This window comes from Furipterus horrens, unplaced genomic scaffold (genome assembly GCF_987537825.1).
Source record: "Furipterus horrens unplaced genomic scaffold, mFurHor1.1.pri manual_scaffold_4, whole genome shotgun sequence".
Taxonomy (NCBI): Eukaryota; Metazoa; Chordata; class Mammalia; order Chiroptera; family Furipteridae; genus Furipterus; species Furipterus horrens.
Window position 1 is genome coordinate 60,817,730 of NW_028327174.1, and position 13,384 is coordinate 60,831,113.

Consider the following 13,384-nt stretch of genomic DNA (forward strand, 5'->3'; position numbering starts at 1 on the left):
AAATGGCTACATTTTCTCTGAGAGAAAATAAAACTAATCGATTATCTGACAAGTTAAAAAGTCATAGATTACATAAAAGTATAAATGTAAATATCTCTTTAAAGAAATTCCTTTAAAATTTGAATGCCTTGAATTTTGACTTAGTATTCCGAGGGTATCTGAAGTATAGTGACCATGTGTTTTGTGTTGTAGAATACAGATCTATTTTAGACATCTATGAATAATATCATTAAATATTTCCTCGTAGAGAAAAATAAACACTAAAACCAGGAGCTATGGAAAGAGGAGAGGAGAAAACACCATTTGTGGCTAGAAAATATAAAAACATAAGACTTATTTTAAGTACTTACATATTTGAATTGACAATTAAAATCTGCTGTGTCAAGTTTATCAAATTATTTGTAGCAATAAGTTTAATTCTGTTAAAATATTTTAAAATTTAAAAATCAAACCTATATTCAGGTACATTAGACAATAAGTTATAGTATTCTATTAAAAATTAATATATAGATTTCTTTTAGAAACAATTTTTTATACATGATTTATTTTCCCAATTGTAATGCACATGATTATTTGTTAAAGTCAGTGGACCAGGCACAGTACAGAAGTCAGCTGTCATTTCAGTGAACTAATCTCATCACTTAAATATAAGTCAATATCATCTTGGTCAGTGAAGCATTCTTAATGGTCCAATGGCTATATTAATGAACAAATGATCAGATTGTAGAACCTCAGGATTGCCTGGAACTTCTCTTTAATGGCTTGCCTCTTTTCCAGCCTGTTAAGTAAAATATCACACTTTTTGCTTAAAAAAATTAGTTTTAGCTGATTAATACATTTAGCCTATACCTTATTCAGTATTAGTTTAAAATAGCGTATATGTCCTTCTGTGGTTATAAAAGATTATATGTTACATAAAATAGGACAGTCTTTAAGATTATTTGGTTAAACAAATGTAGTTAACAGTAAAGAACTTAATGGAGTTAAGAGTATGCATTCTACTGTCCATATTTTATTTTTATAGGCCATCTGTGTAGGACCAGAAAACATGCAGATAATGTATCCAGCTATATTTGACCAGTTACTGGCATTTGTAGAATTTTCCTGTAAACCTCCACAATATGGACAGCTGGAAACAAAGCACATTGCAAATGCAAAATATAATCAGGTAATTTATTCTAAATTATAGTTGCTCTGTAATATTTCATGGCTTATAAATACAAGTCAGTTCCATTTAAGATGGACTCTGATTATCTCAGAAACTTTTCATTCACAAATTTTTATTTTTTATTTTCTATTTTTTAAGTATATTTTATTGATTATATTATTACAATAGTTCCAATTTTTTCCCCTTTGCTACCCTCCCCTCAGCACCCCTCTCCCCCAGCAATCGCCCCCCAAGTCCATGCCCACGGGTCATACATACAAGCTCTCCCGACAAATAAACTTTTATATGTCTGGTAATAATTTTTCTCTTTCCCTTTCTCTCTCTCTAAAAAAAGTAATGAAAAATGTCCTTTGGTGAGATTTTTAAAAATATACATATATATAAAACAAAAGAAGATGAAACTATTAGAAGCAGTTAGTAGATTTTCTGTATTTCTCATTTTCTTGTTTATGATTTCCATTTCCAAAGTGGTTCTCCGGGAAGTTTGGCCTTCATGTTACTCTGTAGTACAGCTTCTCCAAAGTTCCCTTCTTGACTGCTCATCCCACTACAACATGGCTTCTATATCCCTAATCCTAATCGTAAAATAGGTACCTGAAATGCACAATGAATATATCTGTATGTATTAAATAAGAAGTCGACTACTGGTGTGAAATTTAGTTGGATTTTACATAAAAGATTTTTATAGCCATAATTGGCAAATTTTAACTTTGTTTTGGCTTACGAGAAAAAGTAAATTTCTGAATGCATGCACATGCTGATTTTGTTTGCACAGCATAAAATTTATAATTTTACATGGTTCGAAAAATAGTTTTAATGTGTATTAACTTTTTTCATTCTATTTGTCTTGCAACACAATGGAATCACAATAGATCCAACTATTTGCACCGGTGAGTTAAATTTCCTATAATTGGCCTAACCTATAGCAACAAAGTATCTCTTTTCCAGTTCTGGATAGAATGCTCTATGTGCTTTTTCTGATAGTTTTAATTTTTACGTGACTGAAAATTATTATTTTGTGAAATACATGTATCTTTGGAAAGTTTGCATGTAATATATAATCTGACCTAACCGAGGGCTGAACTTTAAGACGAAGAAGCTTTTTCTTTGAAAACAATACAATTTCATTTAATCTCATTTATTTTTAACTCTATGTAAAAATATTACTTTACAGGCAGAATGGGTAGCCTTGAATTATGTACCATTTGCTGAAAGATCTTTAGAAGTAGTTGTGGATTTATACCAAAAAACAGCCTGTCACAAAGCAGTGGTGAATGAGAAAGTACTCCAGAATATTATTAAGGTATGTCTTTTCTTAAAAATTTTTATACTTTGATGATTGATGACAGTATTGTTGAAATTACTCTTTAAATAATATTTTATCATATATTGAGAGAAATTGAAAATATAGTTTATTATTTATAGTGACTTTAATCCAGTGTTCATGGGTAGTACTTATTAACCTGGTTTTCTAAAATATGAGAAGTTTTTTTTTAAATTATATTTTATTGATTGTGCTGTTCCAGTTGTCCCAATTTTTTTCCCTTTGCTCCCCTCCATCTAGTACCCTTCTTCCCTCCAGCAGTCCTCCCGCCCCATTGTTCATGTTGATAGGTTATGCCTATAAGTTCTTTGCGTTCTCCCTTTCTTATACTATTCTTAACATCTCTCTGTCTATTTTGTACCTATTAATTATGCTTCTTAATCCCTGCACCATTTCCCCATTTCTCCACCTTCCCCCTCCCAGCTGATAACCCTCCAGATGAATCGTCATACCTATAATTCTGTTCCTATTCTGGTTGTTTGCTTAGTTTTTTTTATTTTTTAGTTTTTATTTTTTTTAAAATATGCTTTTTGATTATGCTGTTACAGTTGTCCCAATTTCTTTTCCCTTTGTTCTCCTCCACCCAGTGACCCCCTCCCTCCAGTTGTCCCCACCCCCAGTCCATGCCCATTGGTTGTGCTTATAGTTCTTCTCAACATCTTCCTATCTACTCAACTCCCTCCTCTATGTTTCTTAATTCCTATACCATCTCCCTCCCTTTTCCCCGTTCCCCCTCCCCACTGACCTCCCCCCAATATGTTCCCCATACCTATAATTCTTTTTCCACTCTCGTTGCCTACTTAGTTTTCCTTTGTTTCGATTTTCTAGCTTCTGTTGTTGGTTGCTGTGATACAGTTTTCATTTTTTATTTTTTTAATTTTTTTAAAGTATATTTTATTGATTATGTTGTTACAGTAGTTCCAATTTTTCCCCCTTTGTTCCCCTCTGACCTGTACCCCCCTTCCCTTCAGCAATCCCACCCCCCTTAGTTCATGTCCGTGGGTCTTGCATATAAGTTCTTTGGCTTCACCTTTTCCTATATTATTATTAACTTCACCCTATTTTGTACCAGCCGATTAAGGGTCTTAATCCCTGCACCATTTCCCCATTTCTCCCCCTCCCCTCTTCCAGCTGATAACCATCCAAATGATCCCCATATCTATGATTCTCTTCCTATTCTGGTTTGTTTAGTTGGATTTTGTTTTTATTTTTTAGATCAGTTGTTGATAGTTGTGAGTTTGTTGTCATTTTAGTGTTCATAGTTTTGATCTTTTTCTTAAGTCCCTATGACATTTCATATAATAATGGCTTGGTGATGATGAACTCCTTTAGCTTCACCTTGTCTGGAAAGCACTTTATCTGCCCTTCCATTCTAAATGATAGCTTTGCTGGGTAGAGTAGTCCTGGTTGCAGGTTGCCTTTCATCACATTGAATACTATTGCTTGCCACTCCCTTCCTGCCTGCAAAGTGTCCTCTGAGAAATCAGCTGATAGTCCTATAGGCAGCCCCTGTAGGCAACTCTCCGCTTCTCTCTTGCTGCCCCCAGGACTCTCTTTATCTTTCACCTTTGGCATCTCAGTCATGATGCATCCTGGTGTGGTCCCCTCAGGGTTCAGCTCGTCCAGGACCCTCCATGCTTCCCGGACCTGTACGTCCATCTCCTTCACAAAATTTGGGAAGTTTTTCTCATTTTTTTCAATTCTTGCTTCCTCATTCTGCCCTGGTTGACTGGTTTGTTTTTTTTTTTTTTCCCCCTTATGTTCCAAATTATTGATTTGAACCCCGGTTTCCTTCCCTTCACCATTGGTTTTGTATGGATTTTCCTTCATTTCATTTAGCATAGCCTTCACTACTTTTATGCGTTTGCCACACTCAAGCATATCTGTCAAGCCTGTGAGCATCTTTGTCACCAGTGTTTTGAACTCTGCATCTGTTAGGTTGGCTATCTCCTCGTCACTTAGTTCTCCCACTTGAACCTTGATCTGGTCTCTCTTTTGGGCCATACTTCTGTTTTCTTATCTTGACAGGCTCCTGTGTTTGTTTTCCTCTGTGTCTTAGGTAGAGCTGTCACACCTGTCTGGATGAGTATTTCTTTTTTATGTCTTTGTTTGTTGGACTTCCATGCAGCTTGATTTTCTGGAACTTCTGGTAGTCTCTAGTTTTGAGGTAGTTGTATTCCTTCTTAGTTGTGGAAGGAAATGCAGTGGGTCTGTCTAGGCTTCCATCTTGGCCGGAAGTCTTCTAATTCTTTATCTTCTCTGTAGCATGTTACTGCCCTTGTCTCTTTAAAACTCTTTCTTTCCTTTATTTTTGTTGTACTTCTTTCTGTGCCTTACCACTTGCCTCATCACAGCTGTCCTCTCTCATTTACTGAGAATAATTTTAAGCACCTTTGTTACCAGGTACTAATCAAATAGTAAAGATTAAAAACAAATAAGAATTCTTACATTTAATAATATAGGGAATATAGAAAGGTAACAGCAATACCATGTGTTAAGTGCTAAGTGGAGGCAGCTCTGCATTCAAATAGACCTGGCTTAGATTAGTGCACTAGCTGCTGTATGATTTTGGACAAATGAACTAGTCTGAGGGTGTTTCTCATCTGTAAAAGAAGGATAATACCAATACTACTTATATGTTGTAACTAAAAAGAGAATCAATTGAGATACAGCATTTAATGATATATGCCAGGTAGTCAGTGTGGAATAAAAAATTAGTCCCCCCCCCCCCGCCCCCATAGCCAGGGAAGTAACTAAACTGGTGAGGGGATTTTGGCAAGGATTAATAGAAGGGACTCTTGAAGGAGTAGTAAATTTTGGTAGATAAAAAGGGAAAGGGAGGTATTTATAGGTAAGCTAAACAGTGTAAAAGGTTATAATATATTTTAAAGAAATGTTCAGAAATTCAGTTTAAGGAGCTGTGAAATAAGCCTCAAAAGGTACTTATGGGTTTTATAACCCATCATAAGGAACTAGACTTTATTCCTTAACCATTGATGTGCTGAAATTCGAAGACTGACATGAATCAGCCTGGCATTTTTAAAGGAATTAAATAATTCCTTTCTGTACTCATGCTTTGTTGATGCCACTTACTACATTGTATTGTGGTTAATTGGACAAGGCAGGCTCTTTCTTTTTCAAAAAGTGTGAGCTTTATGACAGCAGGCTCTGAATTTCTCAGTTCCACATACATTTACAGAGTCGCACTATATTCTAGTCCTTGTATTAGTTACTTTATTATTTAAAAATAAAATATACCAGTTGAATAGATCTGCTGTGTTTAATATTCCCTTGATTTCAGGAAAATACTAATTGTAGTAGTAAACCATACTTTTCTTTTATCTAACTTTGAGTTATAAGATGTTAATTCAGAATGACCCTTGTATAACGTAGTATTCTCTTATTTGCAAATGACATACATAGACCCTAACTAGCTTCCACTATAAAGAAGATGTATTGGTGTGCTTAGTTGGAAAATTCAGAGATGGAGAGAGGGTGCTTTAGAATTGGTTGATTCAGGGATTCAGCAGTATCACCAAAAAACAAATTTGTTGACTGTATCCTATTTTTTTCATCATGGTGGTAGGCTAAAAAATGGGATTATATGTCCAGTAGGAGGGATGTGTGTGTGTGCTTCTATTACATTATTATTCGTTTCTTAAATTAACTTTAAGTGGACCAGTGTTAGTCCATGTCTAGTCTTAAACTGGTGATTGTGGCCAGAGAAATGGAGTAGATTATAGTTTAATAACTTCCTTGCCGTAATTCCCAGCTGTAACTGCGGTTTGCTTCCCCTAAATCACATGGGAAGGGTAAAGAGATAAATGTATCCTGGATAAGTAGAGGAGGCCCATTTCATGCTAATATATAATGGTTCATATGTGCGCTCAGTAATATTTGGTGCAGAGGGTGATGAAATAGGGTTTTATGGTCATGCCATAACATTGAAGTATGAAAATTTATCTCTTTATGCTGTATCATTCTCTAACTAGAATTGTTTTATAAAAGCAGAATTTTCACTCTAATGCAAATTAGCTGACAGTATGCTGACATTGTTAAGTGATGCTGCTCTGGGATACTCACTGTGGTAGTTTGGTCAGTCTGGTCTTCTAGTTGCATGATAGACCTATGACTAGAGAAGTCCATTCTGAACCACCAAATTAGTTCTTTCATGGTTAACAGTAGCCTGTCTCCAAGTTGATCAATTAAAAAGTAAATCTCAACATCTTAGTCACTCTGCATAGCTCAGATGCTCTACTCCTGCATCCTCAAGGATGAAAGATAAACTAAACCATCTTCTTGAATGACTAATTTTACTAAAATTTTTGGAAAAGAAAAAAGTACTTTAAAATGTTAAAGTATAATATAAAATCCATTAACTTTAGAGATGAAACATGACTTCAAGTTATTGATGCTTTAGGCTATATTTATTTCCCCCTAACCATTAGTGGGAAAATATAAGCAGTATTGATCTTTCTTGGATGGGAGAACCCTGTCAGTCAAATCATTTTCTGCCAGGAGAACTACAGCAGAATGTTATAATTCCACAGCATCAAGCTGAGGGAAGCTGCAAAGTTGTAAGTTTCCTACTCCTACTCTTTAACTTTTCAGATAACATCTCTATTTTTTATGATGAGAAACTGAGGTTCAAAAAAGTTGTTACTTTTTCAGGATCATTGGTTATAAAATGGACACAGTAGGATTTGAGGACCATGACTGAGAATTGGTCTTTCTAGAAAATAACATTATTCTTTAAATGCAAATGCCTATGCTATTATTTTTTCTCTCTGCTATCATTTTTTAAAAAGTAATTAAAGTTGTTGTGTATATGTTTTAATGAATATTTATCTTAAATTGTCTTTATTTTCTCAGACCCTTAGGGTTCCTCTCAGTTTGAAGTATTCCTGCCCTTCTGAAAGCACATGGAAACTAGCAGTATCTTCTCTCCTCAAAGTTCTTTCTATCGGGCTACCTGTTGCCCGGCAACATGCTTCTTTGGGAAAATTTGACAGTATGTGGCCAGAACTAGCCAACACTTTTGAAGACTTTCTCTTTACTAAAAGGTAAGCTCGTTTATTTTTGCAATTAGGAAAATCTTTCAAGAAGTGTACATTATACCTATAATTTCTCTAAAAACAGTATTTCTAATTATTCATTAAGAAAGTGGTTATTGAGAATCCTAGATTGTATACAAAGCACAACTGGATTAGGCATTTATCCGTTTGGTAAATTATCTGTGAGCAATGGAGATTTTGCTCTTTACAGTAGTTTAGGTTGTAAGATTGGAATCCATATATAAGACAGTATGAATGCATCATAATTAAAAACCATGGTGAAGCCAAAAAGATGAAGCCAAAAAGATCCACGTTTTAGAACCATACCCATTTGACATTACACGAGGAAAGCAATTTCAGAAAATCAGTGTTTTACCAGAATAAATAAGGTCATTGCCATTAATGATCAGTTCTTTAAGATGTTTAGGCTTGGAGGTTCCTCAAGCAATTAAAAACAGAAGTACAGTAGACCCCCTTATCCATGGGGGATACATTCTAAAACCCCCTAAAACCACAGATAGTACCAAACCTAATGTTTTGTCCTGTACATACATACCCGTGATGAAGTTAAATTTATAAATTAGACACAATAAGAGATTAACAATGATAGCTAATAATAAAATAGAACAATTACAACAGTGTACTGAAATAAAAATTAGGTGAATATGATTTTTTAAAAAAGATGTTTAGGGCCCTGGCTGGTGTGGCTCAGTGGATTGAGCACCGGCCTGCGAACCAAGGGGTCGCTGGTTTGATTCCCAGTCAGGGCACATGCCTGGGTTGTGGGCAAGGTCTCCAGTTGGGGGTGCGAGAGGCAACCACACATTGATGTTTCTCTCCCTCTCTTCCTCCCGTCCCCTCTCTCTAAAAATAAAAAATAAAAATAAATAAATAATGAAAATGAAAAATAAAGATGTTTAGGTTTGACAAAGAAAATCGAATTTTCATTGTATGATATCCAACTGCGGACACAGGTTAAGGATGCTCTTTTGACCCCTCACTGAGTGAGAGCAGGATAATTGCAACAAACTAAATTTTTATTTATTTATTTGTTTGTTTGTGTTTGTTTTTAGAGAGAGGGGAAGGGAAGGAGAAAGAGAGGGAGAGAAATGTCAATGTGTGGTTGCCTCTTGTGTGCCCCCAAGTGGGGACCTGGCCCACAACCCAGGCAGGTGCCCTGATGGATTCCAACCAGCAACCCTTTGGTTCGCAGGCCAGCACTCAGTCCACTGAGCCACATCAACCAGGGCTAGACTAAATTTTTTAAATGAGGAATCTGCTGCCATTAATCTAGAGCTGTACTATCTGATATAGTAGTCACTAACAATTATTAATTATATATTTTAACTGAGTAAAAATTAAAAATTCAGTTTAGTCTCACTAGCTAGATTTCAAATTCTCATTGCCATGTGTCACTAGTGTTGGCCATGTTGGACAGTGCAAATTATTGAACATTTCTATCATAACACGAAGTTCCTTTGGGCAGCACTGATCTAAAATGTGACAGTGTACTGACAGTAGACTTAACCTGTAACACCTGTGATAGCCAGGTAGTCTTTAGTTCTACAATCTAATTTTCTTTTGTGCTGTGGTAGGGAAATTCTATGACAACAAATTTTTCTCTTTTTATATCCATTAATCATTGTTAAAATTATAGAACATAACCATTTAAAGTTATTAGTTTGCAATTATTTAAATTATGAATTTGATATACTTTGAGGGAAAAAACCTACATTAGCACATTGATAGTGATCCAGATGAGTCCACAACAGAATGACTTTAACTGAAGAGATTCTATCTATCTTTCTAATGTTCAGTCCTTCAGTTAAAAAAAAAAAAAAAGAAAAAAATTGTAAACAGAAACAGACTTATAAATACACAGAACAAACTTATGGTTGTTGGATGGGAAAGGGGTTAGGGAATTGGGTGAAGCAGGTTAAGTACGGATTGGAAGTTACAAAATAGTCATGGGGATGTAAAGTACAGCATAGGAAATATAGTTAATAATATTGTAATAACTGCATATTGTGCCAGATGGGTACTGCTGTGGAGAATCACTCGTAAAGTATATAAATGTGTAACTACTGTGTCATACACCTGAAAGTAATATTGAATGTCAACTGTAATTTAAAAATAAAAGTTGTAGAGTGTGGGAGGGTTAATTTACATTTTTCTCTAAAAGTTTCTCTGAATCACATAATGATTATGTAATTCTAATTTCTCTGAGAATGGTCAGACTTTGTTTTGCTTTCTTATGTATTTCTCACCTCTAGAAATTTGATTGATACAAATGCAAACACACTCTATATTTGCAGGAAACAAATTATGTTTTTACCTTTAAAATAACCCTGAAAATTTGAATTCCTTTGTGGACTTCATTGTCCAAATCAGGATGTGAATTTATGTAAAGTAAATAGATTTAGAAATTTAAACTTTTTCCTCCAGTTATTTGTCTATATATGCATATTTACTCTCATAATAAACTGAATAAGCTTTTAAAAAAAAATTGAAGTAACATTGGTTTATAACATTATATAAACTTCAGGTGTACAACATTATGATTTGATATCTGTATTCATTATAAATAGCATGTTCACCACCAAAAGTATAGTTTCCATCTGTCACCATACGTTTGACCCTTTTTACTCATTTTGCCTTCTCCCCACCTTCCTTCCCCCCTGATAATCACCAGTCTGTTGTTCTTACCTAACAGTTTTTTATCTTTGTTTGTTGTTTCTCTTTTTTCTTTATATTCCACATCTGAGTGAAATCATACAATTTTTGTCCTTTTCTACCTGACTTACTTTACTTAGCATAATACCCTCAAGTCCATCTGTGGCATAAATGTCAATATTTCATCTTTTATTATGGCCGAGTAGTAGTCCATTGTGTGTGTGTGTGTGTGTCCCCAGTCTTTTTTATCCAATCATCCATTGATGAACACTTAGTTTATTTAGATATCTGGGCTATTGTAAATGATAGTGCAGTGAACAAAGGGGTGCATATTACATCTTTTTGAATTTGTGTTTTCATATTCTTCAGACAACTACCCACAGGTGGAATAGCTGGATCATAGGATAGTTCTGTTCTTAATTTTTTGATGAACCTCCATACTGTTTTCCATAGTGATGGCACGAATTTACAATTCTAGTAACAGGGTGTAAGGGTGCCGTTTTCTCCTCATTTCTCCATAACTTGTTATTTTTTGTACTTTTGATAATAGTCATTTTTAACAGGTATGAGGTGATATCTCCTTGTGGTTTTGATTTGCGTTTTCCTCATAATTAGGGATGTTGAACATCTTTTCATATACCTATTGGCCATCCCTTTGTCTTCCTTGGAAAAATGTTTATTCAGACCTCCGCTCATTTTTTAATCGGGTTATTTGTTGTTTTTTGGTTGCTGAGTTGTAGGAGATCATGACATATTTTTCATATTAACCCCTTATCAGAAATACCATTTGAAAATGTCTTCTCTTATTCAGTTGGTTGCCTTTTCGTTTTGTTGATGGTTTCCTTTACTATGCAGAATCTTGTAGCTTGGTGTAGTTTTATTTGTTTATTTTTGTTTTTGTCTCTTGCTTTTGAGGTCAGGTCCACAAAAACATTGCTAACTAATGTCGAGGATCTTAGGACCTATGTTGTCTTCTATGTATCATGTGGTTTGGGGTCTTACATCAGTTTATAATCCACTTTGACTTAATTTTTGTGTATGATATAAGACTGATCTAGTTTCATTCTTTTATATGTGGTTGTTCAGTTTTCCCGGCACCATTTAATAAAGAGACTTTCCCTTCTCTATTGTATGTTCTTGGCTCCTTTGTTATAATATAGCTATCTATATATGTGGGTTTATTTCTGGGCCCTCAGTTCTGTTCCATTGGTCTGTGTGTCTTTTTTTCTGCTAATACGATGCTGTTTTGATTAATATCACTTTATAGTATAGTTTGAAAACAGGTAGTATGATACCTCCAGCTTGGTTCTTTTTTCTCGGGATTCCTTTTGCTATTTGGAGTCTTTTGTGGTTCCATACAAACTTGAGGATTTTTTTTGTTCTATATATGCAAAAATGCCACAGGAATTTGGATAGGGATTTTATTATATCTGTAGATTGTTTTAGATAATATGGACATTTTAACATCGTTAATTCTTCCAATTCCTGAGTGTGGAATATCTTTCCATTTCTTTGTGTCATCTTCAATTTCTTTCATTCATGTCTTATACTTTCAGGATACAAGTCTTTCACCTCTTTTATTAAATATATTCTTTGGTATTTTCTTCTTTTTGTCATGATTGTAAATGAGATTCTTTTCTTGATTTCTCTTCTGATAGTTTGTTGTTAGTGTATAGAAACACAACATATTTTTACATATTGATTACCATAAGGTTGGTATAAAATATCCTATAGATAAAAGTCTTTTTTTCTTCTTATAGCTTGTTTTCTTCAGTTGCCTATACAAGTTTTGTTGTTTCCTCCTTCCCTTTTGCATTTTTGTTGTCACAAATTATCCCTTTTTTATGATATTTGTTTGCTACCAAATTGAGGTAGCTATTGTTATTTTTAATGCTTTTTTTCCCTTTAACCTTCATGGTATAATTAAGTGTCTGAGACTCTGACCTCTAACAGAGTTGCAATTTTCTGATTCTGTCACCTTACTTGAAGTTTTGTATGCTTTTGTTTTTTCATTTACAGTAGAACAGTTCCCTTCAACATTTCTTGTAAGGCAAGAAGGTGTTGCACTACTTCAGCTTTTCTTTGCTGGGAGAGTCCTTATCTCTCCTTCATATCTGTAAGATACCTTGGCTGAATATATTCTTGTCATGCAGTTTTTATCTGTCATTGTTCTGAATATGTCATTCCACTCTGACCTGCAGTGTTTCTGCTGAGAAATCTGATGATAGCCTGATGGGGGTTCCTTTTTAGGTTAACTGTCTTTTTCTACCCTGGCTGCATTAAGAATTTTTTTTTTTTTAAATCATTGGCTTTAGACAGTTTTAATATAGCATGTCTTGGAGAAGGTCTTTTACATTGAGATAATTAGGTGTTCTATTAGCTTCTCATGCTTGTACATCCAGTTCATTTTCCGGTATTGAGAAGTTCTCATCTATTATTTCTGTAAATGGCTCTCTGTTCCCTTCTTCTTCATTTCTCCTTCTGACACACCCATAATTTTATGTTACCCTTTCTAATGGACTCAGATAGTTCTTATAGAGTTCTTTTATTTTAAAAAAATCTTAGTTCTGTCTTCTCTTCCACCAGAATCATTTTTAAGTTTCTACCTTCCAGCTCACTAATTCTCTCTTCCACATGGCCTGTTCTATTTCCAGTGCTTTCTATTGTCCTTTTTTAAAAGACTTTATTTATTTTTAGAGAGAGGACAAGGGAGGGAGGAAGAAAGGGAAAGAAAAATTGATCAGTTGCCTCTCACACATACTCCAACCAGGGACTGAACCCACAACCCAGGCATATGTCCTGACCGGGAATTGAACCTGTGACCTTTAACTTTACAGGATGATGCCCAACCAACTGAGCCATACCTGTCAGGGCTCTAGTGCATTTTTCATCTCATTTATTGAGTTCTTTAGCTCCAGAATTTGTTTGGTTTCTTTTTTAGAGTTTCAGTCTCTTTGGTAAAGTACTCCTTCTGTTCATTGTATTCCTGAGCCCATTGAACTGCTTTTCTGAGTTTTCTTTATCTTATTTAGTTTCTTCATGACAACTTTTGAATTTTCTGTCATTTAGATCACAGTCTTCTGTGACTTTGAATTTAGTTTCTAGAGAATTGTCACTTTTTTTTTTTTATTATACTGTGTTACCATGATTATTTATGGTGCCTTA

The 13,384-nt window shown here is 34.6% G+C and overlaps 1 protein-coding gene across 2 annotated transcripts in view; it reads left to right on the forward strand.

Moving 5' to 3' along the window:
- Positions 1 to 13,384, forward strand: part of MON2 (MON2 regulator of endosome-to-Golgi trafficking) — a 129,272-nt gene that overhangs the window by 92,681 nt on the left and 23,207 nt on the right. The window contains exons 27-30 of one of the 2 annotated variants that reach the window (XM_090273546.1): positions 1,025 to 1,168; positions 2,041 to 2,058; positions 2,343 to 2,471; positions 7,365 to 7,555. In XM_090273546.1, the coding sequence (XP_090129672.1) occupies positions 1,025 to 1,168; positions 2,041 to 2,058; positions 2,343 to 2,471; positions 7,365 to 7,555 (482 nt within the window). The remainder of the gene's footprint in view (positions 1 to 1,024; positions 1,169 to 2,040; positions 2,059 to 2,342; positions 2,472 to 7,364; positions 7,556 to 13,384) is intronic. The other variant, XM_090273547.1, reaches the window with a different exon arrangement.